Source organism: Emydura macquarii, unplaced genomic scaffold, assembly GCF_026122565.2.
Source record: "Emydura macquarii macquarii isolate MOO-44397 ecotype Brisbane River unplaced genomic scaffold, CSIRO-AGI_Emac_v2 contig_1348, whole genome shotgun sequence".
NCBI lineage: Eukaryota > Metazoa > Chordata > Testudines > Chelidae > Emydura > Emydura macquarii.
This window is the reverse complement of record NW_027131485.1, coordinates 19,092,271-19,115,384: the sequence shown is the minus strand read 5'-3', so window position 1 is coordinate 19,115,384 and position 23,114 is coordinate 19,092,271. Positions and strand designations below refer to the sequence as shown.

General features: G+C 42.2%; 1 protein-coding gene across 1 annotated transcript in view; it reads right to left on the bottom strand.

The window, feature by feature from the left end:
- Nucleotides 1–21,577, bottom strand: part of CIITA (class II major histocompatibility complex transactivator) — a 54,548-nt gene extending 32,971 nt beyond the window's left edge. Inside the window, exons 1-3 of the mRNA XM_067551306.1 lie at nt 21,468–21,577; nt 20,578–20,887; nt 542–688 (exon numbers count right to left, since the gene is read on the bottom strand). Of these exons, the coding sequence (XP_067407407.1) occupies nt 542–688; nt 20,578–20,878 (448 nt within the window). The 5' untranslated portion in view covers nt 20,879–20,887; nt 21,468–21,577. The remainder of the gene's footprint in view (nt 1–541; nt 689–20,577; nt 20,888–21,467) is intronic.
- Nucleotides 21,578–23,114: the final 1,537 nt, after the last annotated feature.

The following is a 23,114-nucleotide window of genomic DNA, read 5'->3' as shown; positions in this document are numbered from 1 at the left end:
AAGTCCCCTGCAGCTGCTAGTACATTGGTCATATACCTCAAGACTTAAGGTCAAATCTTGGATCACCAGAGGAAATTAATTTGCTGGTTTAATTTGTGGATGTCTGTCCTCACTCAGTCTGGCTCAGCTAAAGTCTCTGCTTAGTAAAGGCGTGGGCCTGAAATTGCAGAGGTGTTGCCAGTTGTGCTTGACCAGGACAGGGTAGGAAAGCTTGCATAGCTCTCCTTATGCTGTTGAACTGCATGCCAAAGATATTAGCCTCTCATTATGAGCAACATGTAAGAAAGTATGTTTATAAACCACAAGCTGAACAGACAGAGTTGTAACTCAGGTACAAAAACTTAGCACAGGATGGTATCTGGAACCAACTTCTGTATCTAGATGTGTATACACCATTATTTAGAGTCATCACATCAGAATTCCACATCTGCAATTAGATTAGCTATACTATCACAATAAAGTGCCCTTTGTTAAGTTATGGCACTTCTACTTTCATCCAACGACCTGGCTACATACCAGGATAATTCACTGCCTTACTAACCTGTTGAAAGTTCACTTTCTTCATCTTCATCAGATAACCTTGTGTCCAAGAGGCTGTATAGATGCAATGGATCAATATTGCTGTGCAGCAAATCAAGAAAGCTATTTTCAGTCAAAACTGCTGAATCCATGATTTGTCTTTTGCTACCTGAAATCAAAGCACAAAATGAGGAACAGAATAAAGTAAAGTTGTTTATCAATAGTTTATAACTTTTGTCATGGCATCTACCATCAACTCTACTCTAAAGCGGGCAGTGCTGAAATCTGTCAATCAGAATGCTGCTTACTCAAACCGGATATTGTAGCAGTCTGTTTATATTTCACTTTCAAAAGCCAAATCCTAAAGGCATTGAACATCTGCTACTTGTACTGACTTCAAGCACTGAGATTTTAAAATGGAAGATACTACAGAATTGCTGCCCTACTCCAGCCATGGGGGTATTGTGGGACCATCAGTTGACTCCTCAAGGACATATATGAAGTGTAACACATATAGAGAGATTTTGCACAAGATTCTAACTCACCATTGCCTTTTTTTTTTTTCTTCAAGGAACAAGAAAAGCACAGACCTATACAAAAATAATAAACCCTGTACAGATTCCCTGCCTCAGTTTATTACCACTCTGGATTATTCTTTGGGCTGGGGCCTAGGTCCTTTGGGGATGTCCAGGATGCTTCTGTTGCAGCTCATGGCTTGACTTTTGAACTATGGAGCAACTTCTCCTCCAGGTCATCTTGTTTTCTCTGACCCTGCTTGGTCCTCCAGCTAAATCAACCCCCTCCTCCTTACAGAACTATGCCTGACTGTTCCTCTCTCCTTCCACCAAAAGCTTCCTAAGTGTCTCTGAGTCCCTTGAGTTCATATGTTCCAACACCACCATAGTTCCTTGGTACTGCTGCTGTTAATTTTCCCACTCTCCAAACCCAAGAAGCTACAACTGGCTTTTCCCACCTCCAGCCAACCTTCTTAGAATACCAATTGACGGGTTAGAGTTCAGTTGTTAAGGTTAACCACTCTCCACTGCATCTAGTCAGAAAGAGACCAGTTTACAGGCTTATCAGCAATGATGGATACACAGAGGCATTCCATCACACTGCAGTTTTCCTGAGAACAACTTCACAATACCAACAAGAATTCGTAAGTTGTACAGACAGTCCCCCAATAGTCATAGTAGGATGTCCACCATTGTGCCCTCCTATCCTTCTATGGTCTGAAAGCACTGTGCAGTCTGCTGTGTCCTCAGGTCTGCCATGTTGCCCTCTGTCCATACGTTACAAGCAGCGGGTCCAGAGGACTGAGCAGAGGAAACAGGGCTGCCCAAGTTTAATTAGCGGTGCTACACCTTTGGATAAAGTGACTGCATGGCAGGACAGACTGCACTCCAGCCGAGGACAGAGGGAGGAGAAAGAAAGTGAGATGAAAGCACAGAGGGCATTAGTAAGAGGGGGCAGAAGAGGGGACTACACACAAAAGAGCAAGAGGTTCAGTGATGAGGGAAACAGTTCTGGAAAGAGGGTCACTTCATTTGACAGTGTCACATTTCAGAGCTCCTGTGTCCCCCAGTGCCACATGAGGGGGCTGAGACAGTGATGAGGTATCTGATGAGTATTGGGGAGCGTGGAGGGAGGAGTAGAGACTTCTCTAAGCACAGGATCTGCCTGGGTGGCTGGTTTTAAAGTAGGAAGTTTGAAGTATGCCGAGGTAGAAGCAGAGAAACTCTGTGCACCCTCCTGTCTCACTAAAACCTAGGCCTGGGCCAGTCAGAAATATAAAAATCTCTCAGCAAAACTACTGTAAAATGTAGGATTTGCTGGTCAGCAACTTTAAATCCAAACACTAAGTGCTAGTCTCACCATTTTTTGTTTGGAAAAAAAAAAATCAACTGGAAACCTTAATTACCATAAAAAAGTAATCCTAATTTACTTCACAGGCTACTGTAAAATTGAGGAATTGGGTCCTATCCCTTTCAATCATTGGGAGCCCGCTACTGAGTCTGCCTGCCTTGTATTGCAGAAGCCAACAAAACCAAACAGAGCAGCAGGTATATATGTAGCTAGGCTATATTGTGTGTTTGTACTTGGTTAGCAAACATGGTCATCTGGAACCCAACTGGTCTGAGAGGTTCTCGTATCCTTAATGTTGAATAGAGATCAAAGACAGAGAATGATGAATGCATCTCTTTAGATCTGTACAAACCTTTGAAACTAGTGCCTGACCTGACAAAATGAAAGCAGAGAGATTAACTCAACTTTCATTGGAAACAAGAATGAAGTTGCAAGTTAAGAAAATAAAATGTAGCTTAGAATAGGTTGTGGCAATACATACACATACACACACAAAAACAGCTACATGTTACACAATTTCCTTTACTGAATTCATCTACTGCTAAACACAGACTCGTAGCATCTCATGAAGGGAAGTGGTTTTAAAAGCACAGACACAAGACACTATTATATGTAGAACTGGTGGTCAAATTAGGGTGAAACATTCCTCTCTGCAATAGACACAGTGGATTGCACCCAAGAGAAAGGATATCCAGGTAACCCAGGTGCATGTTTGGGGCCAGGATCACTTGGCCAGATTGCGACTCCACACAGACACACACACCTAGGGGCCAAGAAACTTCTGATAGAGTTTCTGCAGATTCTTTGAGAAGGAGGTTGCCTCATGAAAGGACAAGGACTCTAGCCTACAAACTGCAGGTTCCCCTTCCTTCAGGGTCCATGTGGATTCACAGAGTGTGAAGGATGGGGGAGATAGCTGTATTTTGTTTTATGACTATTGCATGCTTCCTCACAGCATCACTGTAGGTCTGTAGGAAGGCAGGTGGCTTTATATAATCCAGTCACTGGAATTGAACTGACAATACAAGTATCAATGCCTTTGAAGTATTCTTCTGACCAATCTGTGTGAAACACCCTGACTGGGGTATGAGCGGACCTGCAGGCATGAAAGCTGAAACAAAGAACTCTAGATAAAAATCCAGAGTCCAGGGGAGAGACTGGGTTGTTAGGAAACTGCTCCAGGAGAGCTGACTGACACATGGGGACAGACTCTGCAGAACAGGTCTGAAAGAGTTGGGCCTCCCGAGGCGTTGAAGCTTTAGGTAAGCCTTTTGCACGTAGGCCTTGAGTTGTTCGAACTCTTTTCTCTTTATGTTATGGATAAATAAATAGTTTGTTTTGAAGAAGCTGCTCTGAGTCACTGCACTTATCTGCAGGTGCTAACCCCAGCTGGAACTGCTGAGGAATCACGGTTTGTTGAATAAGGATGTTTATAGCTCAGGGACCTGGGGCCGGGAGGGGAGCATTGTGAGCTTCCACACTGAGAGGAGTGAAGGTGTAGGCCCCAGCACTTCAAAGAGTGCACTTGAGAAAGACAGAAGAGGGGGTCACAGGTGCAGTTAATGCTGTAACCATGACCCAGAGCAATTCATGTGAGGTCCTGTACTTTTACAAGTCAGGGGCCCCTGCAGCTCTACCTCTGCTTGCTGACAGTGCAGTTCCAAGGGGACAACACTGCAAAAAATGCTCCACCTGACACCTGTCCCTCCTATGGGGTTTAGAGGGCTCTCCAGCAAAGCTAATACAGTCTCTATTAACTTTCCTCTAGGTTAACTGCTGGTACGGAGTGGGGCATGTCTTGGGTGTAGGGAAAACAAATGCTTATTCAGTTTAGACTCACACCTGCTTACCCTTACCCTCTGAATTTAGCTCCAAGTTGAAGGTAGTATAACACATTGAGGGTCCAGAAAAAGGAAGGCAGCAAGGCACACAAGAGGGGTAAGTCACCCTTGTCCCCTTTGTAATGGAAAGCATGAGGCATGTAGCACACGTTGGGGGACTGGAAGAAGGTGTTACATCCAACTTAGACTCCATCTACACTTGCCTCTGACTGTGGCTCCATGAAGGTGTGGAGCAGGGCTCAGCAACCCTGGGGGGGTCCCTTCTGGTTTGTGTTTTATTGTGACCCAAGGACCTCTTGGTGGCAACTGGCAGAGGACAAGGGGTGCATAATGGTTACAGGGTGTAGGCCTTGCAGGAGCCATAGGCACAACTAAGTGTGAACCAAAAGCTGTGAACCACAGTAGGCCTAGCTTTGGCAAAACAACACCCTAAGTATTGGCTAATCATGTAAGCACATTGCTGACCAGAGAGGACAGAACAAGAACATTGGGAGTTCTCAAGTAACTGTGTAAACACATTCTTAAGAGATGGTAGAGGAACACACTGACCCCTTGTAAGATAAGATGGTTTGACAGAATAATGAACAGGGATGTTTTGCTCGAGATATTGGGAGCAGGGTACCAGGGTGGTAAGAAATAGATGTCTTGTAGTTAAAGGCAGGTCACTCAGAGGCAACTAGCATGCCTTGAGACAAGCTTTTCCAGACAGAAGATGGGAGATGCTTAGCGCTCTAGCTGACCATTGTGTGTCTTACATTAGAAGTCTATTAGCACATTGAGTCAAATGCATGAAGAGCTTGCAAGGACTTCAGAAGGTAATTAACAGGAAGAGGTAAAGGAGGGTGAGGGGAAGGACTCTGTTTTCAGGTGAAGATCAAAGGTCTGAGATGATATACTTCATTAAGGGGAGACAAGTTGCCAGCAGGTTTGGACTCATGAAAGAAGGGTCTCATCCAGCCTGGTTGAAAAATGCTGTGAGAAGGACATTGGGGGTAAACAGACAAGAGGGCATCTTGTGAGTTTTCAGGCTCTAGAACGTGTGTTAGGATTTTATTTTATATGTAAACCGTATTTGCTATCCTATGAATCTTTATTCTTTGTGAAATAAACTTATACTTGCTTTCTCTATAAACAAATCTAGCTGTGGTGTGTTAAGCAGAGCTGTGTTCTAAAGTGTAACTAGTCAGCTGTGATATACTGCTCCTTTGTGAACAGCAGGCCTGGTAATTCTGTTTAACGGTTCAGTGGAAAAGGGGCTAGACACTGCAGAGGAATGCTTGGAGAACTCAGGGTCAGAGTGTGCCTATTCCTAACCTGCACAAGGGACAGCAGAGCCTGCATGGGCTCTAGTAGCAGCCGCAGCTCGGCTACATGCCATTGTAGGCAGTCTCATCATATCATCCCCTCCATAAACTTACCGAGCTCAGTCTTGAAGCCAGTTTTTGCCCCCACTGCTTCCCTGGGGCAGCTGTTCCAGAACTTCACGTCTCTCATGGTTAGGAACCTTTCTTTGTCTAATTTGAAGCCTATACTTGTTGATGGCTAATTTATAGCTATTGTTCTTGTGTCCACATTGGTGCTTAACTTAAAACAACTCCTCTCCCTCCCTGGTATTTCTCTTTTTAGATGTATTTATAGAGAACAATCATCTCTCTCCTCTGCTTTCATTTTGTTACGCTAAACAAGTCAAGCTCTTTGAGTTCTCTCTCAGAAGCTACGTTTTCCATTCTTTGGATCATCCTAGTAGCCCTCTCTTTGCATCTGTTCCAGTTTGAATTAATCTTTCTCAAACATGGGGGACGAGAATTGCACACAGTATTCCAGATGAGGTCTCATCAGTGCCTTTTATATCGGTACTAACACTTCCCTGTCTCTACCGGAAATACCTCACCTGATCTATCCTAGGACTGCATTAGCCTTTTTCACAGGCACATCACCCTGGCAGCTCAGTCATCCGATGATCAACCAATACACCCAGGTCTTTCTCCTCCTCTTCTAACTGATAAATCCTCATCTTAAAGCAAAAATTCTTGTTAGTTCCTAAGGTTATCCCATTTCTATTACTCCAGTTTTCAAGATCATCCAGATCTTCTTGTATTATATTCCAGTCCTCCTCTGTATTGGCAATATCTGCCAATTTTGTGTTCTCAGCAAATTTTATTAGCGCACACACATTTTTTGTGCCAAGGTCATTAATAAAAATGTTAAATAAGATTTGGTCCCAAGACCGATCCCTGAGGAACTCCACTAATAACCTCCCACCACCCTGACAGTTCACCTTTCAGTATGACCTGTCATAGTCTCCTCATTAACCAGTTCCTTATCCACCCTTCAGTTCTCATATTAATCCTCATCTTCTCCAACTGAACTAAATTTCACATGTGGCACTGCATCAAATGCCTTACTGAGGTCCATGTAGATGAGATCTACTGTATTTCCTTTGTCTAAAAAAATCAGTTATCTTCCCAAAGAAGGAGATCAGCTATGTCTGGCATGATCTACCTTTCGTATTTTATCCCAATTACTGTGTCCTTTATTTTCAAAATTTGTTCAGAGACCTTGCATACAACTGAGGTCAAACTAACAGGCCTGTACTTTCCCATATCACTTCCCGTCCATCCTTTCTTAAATATAGGAACTATATTAGCAATTCTCCAGTTATGGGGTACATCCTCTGAGTTTACAGATTCATTAAAAATCCTTGCTATTGGGTTTGCAATTTCATGTGTCAGTTCTGTTAATATTCTTGAATGGAGATTATCCAACACCCCTGATTTAGTCTGATTAAACTTTGATTTTGACTTCCATCTTGGATATGTTAATTTCTACTCCCATATACTTGTTCCCATTAGCCCCCCTGTCATTAGCCCTAAACTCTTCATTAGCCCTATTAAAAACTGAGGCAAAGTATTTGTTTAGGTATCGGGCCATGCCTGGATCATCTTTAATCTCCACTGCAAAAGACTACAAAAAAGTAGAAAGGTTAATGCAGTAGTTTTCATTGATTATGTTTCTAAAGCTCATGCTTCAGGGCTTCAAACAGTCTCCTGGAGGGGTCAGGAAAGGATTTCACCCTCACCCCAAAAAACTACAAGACTTCTAGAATGTCAGCTCATTTCTGGAAGTAATCAAATATGTTCAGCATTTTGGATAGGACATATTCCATAAACTCATCTTCACTTGTAGCATTAATGTCCTATCACCAGCCAGGTATTTTGATTTATTAATCAATATTACTGTATCTTATTACTTATGTTTTGCAAATACTTGGCTTTACTAATTAATAGCAGCTTTATAAGGACAATTCCAATATTTTATATGCAGGCAACTTTGTGAATTTTATGTTGGATACCCAACACTGGGTCTACCCCTTCTTGGGTTTATTTGATCTCCTACCCATCTCCAGCCCTGGCCATCCCTGATGCTACAGAGGAAGGAGACCACAAATACTACAAAATTCTCCTGCTTTATGTGTATGTATGTATATTATAACTTGCACCCCATTGTTTAGAACCTCTCAGAAGCTTAAAGAATTCCACATTATTTTATTTCAGTGTAGTCCATTTCTGATATGCCAAAGGATTTCTAAATTAATCCATTACAGAAATTTACTTACCGGAAAAAAAACCTCTAAGGTATAAATGAAGAATAGGTTTGCTGTCTTGTTCATTCTTCTACTTCAGAGCTGCAAATGACAGTTTCTAGTTCCCACTAAAGTCCAATTTAGAATTTTTAACAGAATATTTCTAAGCAGAAAAGAGTTATGTAAGAGTCCCTTCTGGCCTGAAACCCTGACTCGATCCTGAGTCATGTCCCTTGCTCTAATCCCTTTGTTCGCACTCCCTCTTGTCATTTAGAGCCTCTTCAGGAGTTGTAGAATAATTGTTTGGTGGAATTACTGTAGTGGAGACTACATCAAACCCCACTAATGCCAGCTCACTACTCCTTTTGTCTACTTCTCCCACTGTCTTTGCACTTTTCTCCATGCCATGCTCCACACACATTGTATGCGCCCTCCTAAGCTGGGCCATAAGACCACCAGCCTCACCCTCAGAACAAGTTTTGAAGCCTTCAATTCTGGATTTATGCTTTTTTTTTTTTTTTTTTTTAATAGAAACAAAAGCTTATCTACACAAGACTGTATGAGTTATGGCACTGTCTTGGTGACATTACAGCATCCTCACCCTTGTTTGACACAAGTTGGGGAGCTCCTCAAAGGAGGGAATGTGTCTTACCTATACTGGAAAATGCCTAGCATCAATAGAAAAGAATATTATAGGTAATGGGTAATTTGATCAGTTCTCCAGTCCGAAGGGGACCATAGTTTCAGGAATTAAAACACTGATCACCATCCTTTTCACTTCACCAGTCTGAATTGCCCTCAGCCTGCTTGGCTATCTCTTGATCACACAGGGCCTGATACAGAACCCATTGATGACAGCCTTTCCATTGACTTCAGTGGCCATTGGATTACGCGTCTCATTTCCTTTATAACTGAACCAAGAATTTGTTTGCAGGACCCCTGTTCCACTGTGGAACTTTATGGACAGCACTCTGCATACTTTGTCAGGCTGGATGGTAAAGGAAAGGGTTAAAAAAAAGTGCCATTTGGTTTCAGAAAAGAAAGTCATCAAAAAACCACAGGCAAAAGCTCCTCCTACTGCAAGCAGAGATTATTGGGCAGAGACTCTGAAGCAATTACAATTGTTGCTTGGGATTGGGTTTTGCAGAGTGATTTTATTTGTCAGTATGAAAATGAAAACAGAAGCTACTGATTAAGGATATTCCCAAAACATCATGAGTCAAGCGGGCCAAGAGGGGCAGTTTGGTTTCGCCTCATCTGCTCCCATAGTTTTAGCTAATTTGGGTGCCTAATTCAATCTTGCAGTCCTGACAGGAATCACATGCACACATACACACAGCTGAGGTGAGGTGGATGTCCCCCACATGGCACCTGGAATGCCAAGGGTTAAAGTCCCTTTAGGACAGCCAGAGTGGCACTGCTGCCAGCTAGTGTGCTTATCAGTGCTTTCCCCGGACACTTCAGCTGCTTAATTTGCCAATAGGTCCCTGACCCAAATAAAGCCAGAGTGCAGCTGCATAAATGCAGCTAGCAGTTAGTGTGCTGGAAGACTGAGGAGGCTTTTGTGACTCCCGGACTTGCAGGAAGTTCAACCCTTCGCTATTTTGATTCTCTCTCAGACAGACTTTCATAGGCATTTTATGCAGTTTTCACCAAAGCACCTGACCGCAGCCAGGGTTCACGTACCTAGGGTACATCTACACTGCAGTCGAGGATGTAATTTCTAGCTCAGGTAGATGTACCCACACGATCTTTGACCCTACACTGCTATTTTTAGCTCACTAACTCACTCAAAGCTAGAGAAGACATGTCTGCCTGAGCCAGAAATTACATTTACACTGCAGCCAGGGTGTCATCTCAGAAGGGAGTCTTTTTAATAACACTGGAGACAAAGGCAGGCTGTGTCATTCTGGTTTCCTCCCACACAACCCTCTCATGCAACCAAACCTCTGCACCTAGCTACCTCTGTTGAGCAGCCACACAATGGCTGGTAGGGTACTGGAAAACTGTATGCATAATGTCACATGAAAGAAGGCTCAAGAGGATTTGCTTGCTGCTGCAGTGCATCCTGCTGCACAGCCAATAACTGAGGAGGTGGGGGTGTGGCAGGTGGCAGGGAGAGGAGCTTGATACACCATCCCAGTAGCACTATGATACGATGCCCCCCCACACCAATAAGTTTTCTCTGCTTGGGAGAGGGTGGGGGCCTCCAGAGTTAAGACGAACAGGGCAGTTCACATCCTCTGAAGTTATTGTTTGCCTGCATCTTCAGGCAGTTTGGGACACTGATTACCATGTCCGTAAGGTCAAGCTTTCTCTAGCCCTCAGAGCTGCAAAAAAGAGTTCACTCTTAAATGAAAGCAGGGATTCTGATCTCTTGTCACTCCAGAAGCTGGCTCCCTAGACAGATGCTCTAGGCCCATGCCCCTGTGAGCCATCCCCAGGAGCTGTGCAAACAAATCAGATGTAGATTCCTTGTTCTATTGTACAAGTGAGAGAAACGTAGAGAGAAACTTTTCCTTTACTCTTATGATAATGGTATAGTACTGTTTAGTGTGGCATAAGTGGACTCCATCTTGTTAGTTTCTTGACGTGAGCTCTTTCCTGAAACTTGTACTATTGAACTTAAAAATATCTTGATACATTCCTCACTCACACAAAGAGAAGTTATGTGCAGGGCATAAAAAGACACCAGCCTAAACTGCTCTAACAACAGAAAGGGGAGTAAAGACACCAACTGCCACCCTAACCCTGAAGGCCGAAGAATACCCATCAATGACCCTAAAGTACAAATTAACTACCCTAAGTACAGAAGGATCCACCCTGGGAACAAACAAAGTGCAGAAATAAGAGAATAGTCATGCTTTCAGTTAGCTGGTGATTAACAACTATACTGAACCTAGAGACAGCAGGACACAGCAAGGCCCACAGACTTACATGAGAGCCAGCAAGTATAAAAGATGGGTAAAAACATGGAAACTTTGGGTCTCATTCTGCAATTGTCATCTTGGAGCATCGGATTCACGACTGACAGAGGCCTGGCTCCCTCCTGGTGCCCAGCCTAGTTGGCTACTAGGCTGGCTTGAGCAACGCATAGAAGGACTGGTAATTATATCACACCAGCTTGCAGAACTTTATGAATGTGTGTGTGAATGTGACTGCTTTTTGATATTCTTACATGTACAATAAACATGGCATATTGCCTTGTCCCCCTGAATAAGATCCTGCTAGTCTTTTCTTTTACAAGTATAACACCCCCATCTATGCCCTAGGGTCCCTTGCACCCAATCCTCCATGCCCGGCCTCCGAGCACCTCTCTATTGGCCTCCCCCAGAGCCCAACTGCATGTCCCCCCCATCTATATCCTGCCTCTCTCAATGCCATAACCCCACAAGAATACACAAGCTTAGACTCCTGTTCCGCTACAGTTCCCTTTAGTTTTCTGCCTCCCAATCCCTGCCCCCAACAAATTTGGCCTGAAGTCATAACAAGATCATTGTATTGTACACAGAGATTTCTTATTTCACTTACACAGAACAACACTGACAACTGAACAGGCCTGACAGAGTGCTGGGTAACAGCATTCCAAGTAGGACTGGATAATGGTCCATGCAACTGATTTTAATCATAATGCTAGAAAGACATTAATAGGTCTAATGCTAAACAAGAACTACCAAATAAGGGCAATAAAGCCACCTAAAGAACCACTGACAAGACTAGGGAAAAAAGATCAATTCATTAATTGAACAACTTAAAAGTTTTAAGAGTCTGAGTTAACCCATTTGATATATTGCTAGACTAATCAAGAAGATTGGACTTTCACAAATTTTAAGATCAGAAGGGGACATTATGATGATCTAGTGTGACCTCCTGGATAACAGGCCATAAAATTTCAACCAGTACATTGAACCCAATAATTTGTGGCTGAATTACAGCCTGTGTTTTAGAAAGACATTCAGTGTTGATTCAAAGACTCCCAATGACAGAGGATTTACCACATCCCTTACTACTCTGTCGTTTTCTGTTAATAAAATGAGAGGGCATGATTACATAGATGGGAGAAGGCAGTGTTCTCTTCAAAAAAACTATCTAGATGCTCCTCAGAAGATCTGCTAAGGGTTTGCCTTCCCCATGCACTGGTCTGCAAATGGAAGCAGATTGGCGTCTGTAGGTGAAGGAAAGTGCTTCCATGGCAGATGAGACAAGTTAGTAAAATAAAAGAAAAGGATGAAGCCATTTTGATGACAGAGAAAAAAGACCTGAACTTTCATCTATCCGAGACTAGTTAATGAAATGTTATGACCATGAAACAATGTGTAGCAAACAGCACTGCTCTTAGAACTGGAACTTAAGAGCTACTGTTTCTCCCTGTGCTTGTTACATTGCACACCATTTAGAGGATGAGGATTGCTGCCAGCATGAAGCTTAAAAAACCAGACACAGAATGCTAATGAGTAATTGTGAGATCTCATGTCATTAATCGGCAAACAAGAACCTTGGGGCCAACATGCAGAAGAGTATCAGAAAAGGGATATGGAAACATAAAAAGAGCAGCAAAGGAATTGCCTGAAAAAGAGAGAGACAGGCACAAATTCAAACTAAACAAACTTCAACTGACCCCTTTAAATGTGGCATTGCCATAAGACGTTAACCTTCAGTGGAAGTTAATAAATAGCTTACCCAGCTTTAGTGTTAACTGTTTATCTAATGCACTGATCGCTTTCTAAATTCTGGGCAATCAGACCATGATTTTTACCTTTGCTATTGAAAACTTAATAGCTTAATATATTTGAGCCACAGATTATTTGCAAATCATCCAGAGCAATTATTCATTATTTGACTGATCACTTCAGTTGTATGAATTCTGCTTTTAACTGATGCTTGCATGAAGCAAGCTTTGCTTTTAGGAATGTGGTCCAAGTCAAAGCAAGATTCGTAGACATTTGTAGACACCACATACACATTATTCACCAAGCTCCTATATAGATGTTAACTGCACTTGCTGATCCTCAGTGTGGCTGCACTGTACCTAGAATGTTTCTGAGCTATCAACATGCACAAGTCCTATGCTGAACACTTAAGACATCAAGAAGTCTATTTTCTCTTGTAGGTTATATACATTTTGAGATGAGATTATGGGCTGCTAGATAATCGAAGATGGGACCACGGGGGGGAGGCATTTTCCCATCCCATTCTAAGGAGCCTGCTGCAACCTATGCATTTAGATGGCTTCTGTAACTCCAGAGGAAGGGGACTTGGTGTGATTGAGGCTGAGGGATGCTGCATATCCTGCCACATACTCCCTTAGACATGTCCAAGGGGATGTAATTCACACTTTGGGTTTCTTTAGGAACTTTCAGGCAAAGAATTTGGAGTTTTACAATGAAGTTAGTATCATCACCACCATTACTGTTAAGTAGGAAGTGTTACTGCTGTCATTTTACCAGTGGTTAAGCTCAGGTACAGACATTAAGGTATCGTCCCCCAGTATGTCAGAGTCACTATCATCTTGGAATAGAATTCTGGTTGCTCAACCGATTACATCACTGTTATTCAAAGTTTTCTTGTTGCCAGGAGATTAATATAGTAAAACTGCGCAGCTTATTTAGCAAGTGCAGTACGCAATGTCTCATGCCACCGAGAGAGCCTAGTTTCTTGGCAGCATCCAGCATTGTCCCTTCCAAACAGAGCCTGGAAAAAACTCAGCCTTTCCATAATACCTCTTTTGATTGGGGGGGGGGGGGGGGGAGAGAAGCACCAGCTTTAAATCCCACAAGCCACACCCTTAGGAATTGTCTGAGAAAAAGCCTTCCTGGAACTGCTACTTTTACTTTCTAATTTAAATTTTGCCCAAAGTCAGATTCCCCAGCGCCCCCTTACCTCACCCCCTCGAAAATTACAAGAAATGTTCTAGCAAATTTTCCCATCATGTAGAAATTACTAACAACAAAGCCAGAGGCATGATTAAATAGCCATGAGCTCACCATAGGCAAATGCAGTTTGACCAGCTCCCCACTACCAACTTTTTCAAGCTACCGGTATATCCACATGGATACATAGAGCCAAGAGTATAACCTTCCCCCAAACCTAGTTGCACCACCCTCTGTCAGGGCAACAGCACTGCACTCAGGAGACAAGGAGAAACTGACCTGTGAACACTGTCCATCCAGTTCCTGTTCCCTCACTCTGTGCTTGTTTCCCAGGAGCAGAATTCCGAGTTGCTACCCTTAGCTAGTGCCTATACAGAATGAAAGTAAGTGAAAGGAAAGAATCTTTCTGGCCAAATAAACATAAATGAACATGCTGAAGTTAAATAGATGTGGGGAATCCCACAGAGAAAAACAAGAGGAAGTCCCCTTCTGGCACAGATCACAGCATGAGAACCTGTGATCAACACCCTCAACATTTTGCCTCCCTTATTCTCTTCCAGTCCTCTTTTAAAAAAGAAAAAAGAAAAAGAAAAAACCTGCAACATATTGACTAATTTTACAAGCATTGATATAAAAGATACGAGAGGAAGTGACCCCTGGCGGACCAAGACGAAGTGCATCCAAGGAAGTGGGTTTCTGCCCAAATAAATGTATTGGTCTTTAAGGTGTCACAGGAATCTCGCTAGTTTTCTTAGGCAGTTTCCCAAGAAGCTGGAACCCAATTACAATCCTATTCCGCCCAACTCTGCCCCAAAGTTGCAATCAATAAGAATAAATTAAGCAGCATGGAAAACCTCCTTACCTTACCCCTCAAATGGTCAACAACTTCTAGCAATTAAAAGTGAAAGTATTTCTTATAACCGGGCACCATGCCAGCCTGTTTAGATTCACTCCTCCGAACAAGCGTCTCCTGCTAACAGCCCAAGAATACGTACAAGTACTATATCATGTATGAACCATGCATGTCATGTGGTGTTTAGAGCGTGTGTTAACTAAACAGCTACCTGTTGGGATGTGATACAATTACATCCAGAGCTACTTGTATCTACTGGATTTCGCAGCATTGGAAGGGCAAAAATCCACAACAACCAGGTTTGAGGGACACAGTCTTGAAATCCAGTCAGTTTAAAAAGTTATAGGTGGTTTCAGGACCTACAACAGCCTCTAGGTACCTCAGTCATGCTGTGTGATTTTTGTAATCATGTTTTTCTATTTCCTTAATTTTTTGTTTCCTGTTTTGCTATGTGAATGACCCACCCATATGGGAAACTGATGATCCTTAAAGTACCAGTGCATAAATATTTTCTCCACCTAATGTTACAATACTAGAGCAGAACCTGTAACATGTTACATTTTCAGAAAGTAATGTCATTTTTAAGATGACTATGTCCCTTCATTGATTTAAATGCATGCTCCCAAACTGGCAAGTACAATAGATTTTAGATTCCCAATGCATGGCAACTAGATACACCAGGGAGGAAAGCTTACTTCACCAGGTAGGATATTAAAAGCAGAGAGATGGATCTGCAGCCCCAGTTTCCCTTCCCTCAGCATCTTTCAGCCACCCAGCCAGCTGTATTAACAGGATCTGACAGCCTTTTCTCCACTTGGCCAGTCAATTGCCCCCCTTCAGGCACCCAACCCTAGCAGCTCCCCCACTTGAAACTAAAGCCAGCCCAGAGGAGCTTTCAGGGTAGCTTTCATGATTCCTACTTCTTGAGAGTCCCAGCAATATTAAGGGCAGTTTGGTGAGCCTATTTCGTATCTGCACTGTAACAATTGTGTCAGTTGCTGTTGACCTCAACCAGATACCTATAAGTATATCCCACTTTCAATCAAACTAATCCCTTTTTTCACAGCACAGATGTAACAGGATGGTCTGCCCCTATAACGGCCTGGGGCAGCCATGTTTGAATATCAAACCTGCCCCTTTTCAGCTGGGTGTTTTTTATGCAAGGCTGAGAGACCTCAGTTGTAGAGAAGCTACAGGAAATAAATGGACTCCTGTGGAAGTCCCTGGGTCAGGGAGGAAAGGCCTCTGGTCCCTGCAACCTACTTTGGTTGCCAGTTTTGTGTTTGAATTAATAAACCAGGCCCTGAAACAAGGGCTTGAAAAACTTTGGACACATTGACACAGGCTAGACAGGTGAGCAGCCTGGCACATGCGTCTGCTCTAGATACCTTTGGAAGATGATAAACATCCCAGTGCAGCCCCACTCTGCTGTTGTTGCTGCAACTTCCTCAACCACAGCTATTTCATATTTTACAGCTATGCCCGTGTGGATGGGAGATAAAGAGAGAAGTCCCTTACACAGGAAACCAAAGAAAAAAGGAAGTGCTGGACAGAGCTCAGAAGTTGAGAGAAAAATCTTAATATTGCAAGGATGAACTGAAAACTAAAGGGCTTAATAATCAAGTGGTGTTGCAGTGAACTGCTCAAGCTGTCTGCAAGCCCTATGCTGGATTTTGATACAAATCAAAATGCATTCAGAAATGCAGAAGGGAGTAGCTGAGATCAGATTAATGGTCTACCAGTCCTGGGATGGTCTCATGATTAAGGCACTGAACTGGGAATCAGGAGATTGTGACAGAACTGGGAATTGAACTCCAATCTTCCCAAGTAAATTTAGGCAAGTTTCTCATTATCAGTGCCTGAAATGCCCCCCATCTGCAAAATGGTGGATAAATCTGTTAACATTTGAGGCGCTCAGATGCCATGGTGATAGGTAGAACCAGGATCTAGAAGGATCCTGTCTCCAATGGTGGCCAGCACCAAACATTTAAGAGAAAGGAGTCTCCATAATCGTCAGTTACATGATGACATGTCCATGGGGGAAGTCTGTTCCGCAAATAGCGGGGGAGAGGGTGGGCGCAAGGGTTGGCTTACATCCTGAAAAAGAAAGGGTTCTCCCCCTTATAAATTTATCCTGACAAGTGTAAATGCAGATATTTTCCACATAAGAAATGATCTTTTCTTTTAATCCTCCTAAGCTCTTTCCCACTAATATCTGGTCAATGAGTTCCAGACAGTAATCATAATTTATACTAAAAACATTCCTTTTATCAATCTTAAATTTGTTGCCTTTCAGTTTCAATAAAAGTGTCCCTTTTTACTTGTATTATAAAATAAGCAGGGAATGCCCAATAGAAGAACGTCAATTTAATAATCCTAATCTTTTAAATCTGGTTGGGAATTTTTTCCATGTCTAATAATTTTTTCCCCTTCTCTTCTGAGCCTTTATCCTCTTTGATTGCTCCTTTTAGTCTCCTGGTAAGTTAGTGGATCCATAACTTTCTATTTCCGACATACTCAGCCTCACCTCAGTCCCTAGAAAAATCATGGAGCAGGTTCTCAAGGAATCCATTTTGAAGTATTTGGAGGAGAGGAAGGTGATCAGGAACATTTAGCATGGATTCACCAAGGGCAAGTCATGTCTGACCAACCAGATTGTCTTCTATGATGAGATGACTGGCTCTGTGGATGTGGGGAAAGCGGTGGACGTGATATACCTTGACTTTAGCAAAGCTTTTGATACGGTCTCTCACAGTATTCTTGCCAGCCAGTTAAAAAATATGGGTTGGATGAATGGACAATAAGATGGATAGAAAGCCAACTATATCATCGGGCTCAACAGATAGTGATCAACGGCTCGATGTCTAGTTGGCAGCTGGTAACAAGTGGAGTGCCCCCAGAGTCAGTCCTCTTGGGGCCAGTTTTGTTCAACATCTTCACTAATGATCTGGAGGATGGAGTGGATTGCACCCTCAGCAAGTTTCCAGATGACACTAAGCTGAGGGGAGTGGTAGATACACTGGAGAGTAGGGATAGGGTACAGAGTGACCTAGACAAATTGGAGGATTGGGCCAAAAGAAATCTGATGAGGTTCAACAAGGACAAGTGCAGAATCCTGCACTTAGGACGGAAGAATCCCATGCATTGCTACAGACTGGGGACTGAGTGGCTAGGCAGCAGTTCAGCAGAAAAGGACCTAGGGGTTACAGTGGACAAGAAGCTAGATATGAGTCAGTATCCCCTTGTTGCCAAGAAGGCTAACGACATATTGGGCTGTATTAGTAGGAGAATTGCCAGCAGACTGAGGGAAGTGATTATTCCCTTCTATTCAGCATTGGTGACGCCTCATCTGGAGTACTGTGTCCAGTTTTGGGCTCCCCACTACAGAAAGGATGTGGACAAATTGGAGAGAGTCCAGCAGAGGGCAACGAAAATGATTAGGGGGCTGGAGCACAAGACTTATGAGGAGAGGCTGAAGGAACTAGGCTTGTTTAGCCTGCAGAAGAGAAGAGTGATGGGGGATTTGATAGCAGCCTTCAACTACCTGAAGTGGGGTTCCAAAGAGGATGGAACTAGGCTGTTCCCAGTGTTAGCTGATGACAGATCAAGGAGCAATGGTCTTCAGTTGCAATGGGGGAGGTCTAGGTTAGATATAGAAAATGTTTTCACTCGGTGGCTGGTGAAGCACTGGAATGGGTTATCTAGGGAGGTGGTCGAATCTCCATCCTTAGAGGTTAAGGCCCAATTTGACAAAGTCCTGGCTGGGATGATTTAGTTGGGGTTGGTCCTCCTTTGAGCAGGGGTTTGGACTAGATGAGCTCCTGAGGTATCTTGCAACCCTAATCTGCTATGATTCTACGATACTCCTAAAACACTGATCTAACTAGGTTTTGTGAATTCTGCTTTTAGCTCTCCTAGTCTCTCTTACATGTTACCTGTCATAGTTTACACACTTATTCTATTGGCTTTGCTTGTGCCTGATGCCCACTTTGGAAATGTTTATCTTTTTTTGGCTTAAATAGACTAACATATTGCTTTTTTACCAAAATTAGGGTGCAGATCTGCACCCCAATTTTGGTAAAATAGTGATAGTAACAACTGCTCCAGTTGCATGTCAAGGGTTGAATTAGAGCTCTGGAAAGTAGAGCTAAGTCTAAAAACAAGACTGCCCAGCTATCAAAGCATTATTTTTTCAGCCCCAAAAGATTGGATGTCAAGATTCAGATCCCCTGTGAGAATTGCTGTTGTTGCTGCTACTGCCTCTGGCTGGAAGACAGAACTCCTTGATTTGGGGTATGGATTTAGTGCACAAAAGCTGAGATTCATTTGAAATATTTGCTAATGGATCTAGAGGTTTACTTGGTCCTACTCTCAGCAAAGGGGGCTGGACATGACCACTTCTTGAGGTCCCATTCAGTTCTACATTTCAATGATTCTGTAGAAAAAATTGGAACTTTTTCTCCGGAGGCTACATGGCAGAGAGACTAAACTAACTATTCCGTTTATACACAGGCTTTGATAGTACACTCATTCAGGAAAAAGAAAGTTGTGAAATTCTATCAATGAATTTGGCGTCAAAGCAAGAGTCAGAACTAAACATTGGGTGGGAGGGGAGAGAGGGGGTTGCCTGACATTTTCAGGAGCAGGGAAGCTGCAAACATTTCTTGTCCAGCAGTTTCAAGTGCCATTATTTTAGAAGGAGAAGTGGGGGAGAGTTATAGGATCTTTGCTAGAAGATTGTTTAGGGAATAAAGAGCGCTGACCTATTAATTAAAAGTGCTAAAAATCAGAAACCAGAATGGCTGATCTTAGTATTTCTTTTTCTTACATCTATTGTAAGTACTCTACATTTCAAGTGTGAATCCTCTGCATTCAGTCTGATTGTGTGTTTAAGTATAGATTATAAGAATTTCCTATTAGGAACTTAATATTTCCTTTCTCCCTTTCTCATGAACAATCCGTACAATAATAGTTGTCAGGTTAAAGGGATTGGCTCTTTTATATTGATGACTGCAGCTTCTCCTGGTAATTTGTTCTTACTTGATACTTTTATCCCACCCTCAGAAATGGTGTCCAAAGTGATGTCTTGAGGTTGATTTATGCCGCTCTTCCCCATGGGTGAAGGTGCTTTCAGCAGTGGTAGTACTGATTCCATCAAATACTGCTTTTTCCTTTTATGCTCTCTCATAGTTGATATTTCTACTATCCACTGAATTTATCTTTACCCTTTGGATACATTTGAAGTTTGCCAGGATGCTATCATTCTACTATTCCTTAAACCAGGCTTCACTAGTTTTAGTATAATAGGACCATGGGTGAGGAGAATGAGCATCTGAGCAACCCCCATTCACCATCTTACACCACACCACCCCTATGATAGGTCAACCTTGAAAGTCAAATTAGTTAACCTACACAAAACCACTGGGTCTCTGTTTTGTCTCCCCCTGCTGCTCACTGTCTAATTGATTAAGCTTTTGGCTCTAGCCGCACGGGTGCTATGCACTCCTCTCCTCCTCCACTAAGGTTGGATCAGTCTCTGGAGAAGACTATCATTAGGTTTGCTCCAACAGGCAGCCTGGTTCTGCCATAAAGAACCTAGAAGCTTACAGGAGACAGAGCTTGCACCAGGAGACAGAGCTTGCACCATGTGACCAAGTCACCATGGACCACCCAGCAATGCTCCTGAGACCAGTGGTAGCCTGTGCACCAATTAGAGAAAAACTGCCCTAATCGTAATCTCCAATATCTTCTTTCTACTCCCATTGCACATTGTCTGTGATCCTGCAAAGGGGCACAAATGAGAAGTTTTTGGTCTTGATTATAAAAATTGAATTCTACTTAGCTTCCCAAGGAGGGTTTATTTTAAAAACTCAAGTTACTGTCACAGGGATTTGGGTCTCTCTCCCACATCCTACATCTATTATTTTACTATGCATGTCTACATCACTGTATCAAATCAAAAAGCCATACAACAAAGTAAATATTTAAAAGGGAAGAACCTTTGAAAAGCATTGTTAATAAATGTAAAATAAAAAACAAACTTACCAGCTATACTCCTGTTCATAGATGACTCATGATCTGTGATGTCTTGTGGCATATTACTGTAGAGTTTTAAACAACGGAGGGGAACTAAGGTGTTCAAACAGAAGTCCCATTTTTCCACAAGCGTTAGCGATATCTTCCTTGCTAGATCTTCCCTGTCTTTTTCCTGGAGTAATGTCAGATGGTATTCCTTGGATATAACATCTTCCTCCAACATGCAGTTGAGCAATGCATGGACATCAGAAGTTGTGGCACTGGAGAGAGTTCTCCTGACTCCAGGCAGGATCTCTTTGAAAAGATTCATACCTGCAGCCTAAAGTGTTTTAAAGGGATTCAGCCAAAATCTCAACTGGTTAAATTAAAGAAAAAAAAATCCACTCAGTCAGCATCAAAAAAAGATGAAGTGAAAATTTTTTTTGTCACAATACTTTGGTTTGTCTCATTTGTTGAGGTGTTTCCTCATTTGATTCAAGTAATGAATCCAATTTCCAACAAACAACTTCTTGATGCAGTCACACAAAATCACTGCCACAGAGGTCTCCAAATGTGGCCTTTACATTCACTAGTTTAGAGAGATTGGTATGGGACTACCTGCCAAAAAGGGGAGATGGATCCTTTGCCCCACTAGAAACTGTGTGACAGCTGGCTTGGGTTGTGCCCATTAGTGATGCACACCAAAACAGTTTCTCAGCCTAATACTAAAACTATTTTTTTCAAAGCAGAACAACAGAGCTTTGGGAGAGTTGACTCCCCCTATGAGGGGTCTGAAATTGGGGCCTACGCTGACTCCAGTGTAACTCACTTCAGTCTCATGCTCAGGGTGACTGGGAATTTGGGACAACTTTCAGGAGCACTTTGGTAAATACTGAAAAGTTATAAAGCAATACGCTTACCTTAGAACAGAGTTACCAGACACCAAAGCTTGACTGATCATACAGCAATCTGAGCATTTTAGAAGCCATTATCCCTCTATCAATAGTATCCTCTTTAGCACAGCTCTGTCAGGTACAAGTTAGGACATTTTGACATGTAATCTGTTCTCAGGCAACTATATCTAATAGGATCACAGAAATCATGTCAGGGAAATTCTGACCCTATTAAAGTCAGTGGCAGTACTCCCATAAACTTCAACAGGGACAAGATTTAACCCCTGTTGTTTCAAGTCAACATGTTGGCAAATTAGCAGTCATTTAGCTGGATTAAGGTATTGTGCAGGCTACATCTCTAACACATGGAGGGGAAAGTAAGGTAATTACTCAGCTTAAATAAAGAGGTAGAATCAAACCCTGTATTTGCCAGGAGAACACAAAAAATAAAAACCATGCTCCAAGTCAGACATACAAAAGTTACCTATACATTCAAGAGCAGCCCAAATTATAATTTAAAACCAAACTCCTTTTCCTCCCTCTCAAAGTCAAAGGAGTTCATTGGACCCTCCAGTTCAAAACATGCTCCAACAGTGTCCGTAATTTTATATACCCTCCCTCGAACAGGAATTATCTCAGGGCAATTCTATGGTATGTGTTATACAGATGGTCAGACTTGCTGATCTTAGAATCTATAGATACAGACGAATTATCCCCAGATGGTGGAATTATTTAAAGGATTACCTTTGAGATTTCAGTACCATCAAATTTGAACCTGAAATCTAGCTCCAAATGAGACTAAAACCTGAGCCTTAGAAACATCTACCTAATAAGGACTCATTTTTAGTACTGCCATCTTGGCTTAACTCTTGTAAGTTACGGTGTAGAATGATCTGCAGAAATTACATATTTTCTTCAAAAATTCAGAATTTCCCACATATATTGGAAAGCAGCGCTCTAAATAGACATTTGAGCGCAGAGAGTGAGCAAGCATATTTTATTTGCACCCCCTGACTCCCCCCCAACTCCTTTTTCCAACTCTGGGGCTTTGCCCCCGATGTTTTGTACTTTGGGTAGCTACCCCGCTTTCCCCACTCTGGTTACAGCGCTGGTGGAAAGGAATAGACTGGCAACACTAAACACAATGAATAATTTTTAACCTTTGTCTTTACAAATGTCTAATACTGTAAACAATGTCTATGAAAAAATAAAACATGTACTTTCATCTTGGATATCTAAATATGATCTATAACATTTTATTTTTGTCCTATCAAGTATTTTATAAATAACGTCTATGGATTAAAAAAACAACCAAACAAACGTACTTTCAGCCTGGACAATTTTAATTTCAGAAAGAGCAAGTGTCCATGAGAGCATAATATAAGAGACTCAGCAAGAGCCAGCGTAAAGCAACCCAAATGGAATGCTTCTATAAGTCGAGTAAGGAATTCTTTAATGTTAAGAATGCAGCTATAGAGTTATACTTTATAGTTAAGTGTACACTTTACATGCGCAGTACAGAATAAATAATTTACATTCTCCCTTTTGTAACTGATTTCTAGAATATCTGTGAAGTGTGTGCTAGTTAGTATGGTTTAACCAAAACAGTTTACCACACATTGTGCAAATTCTTGTAGTAACTACATTTATCAATGATGACTTAAAGGTGCAAAG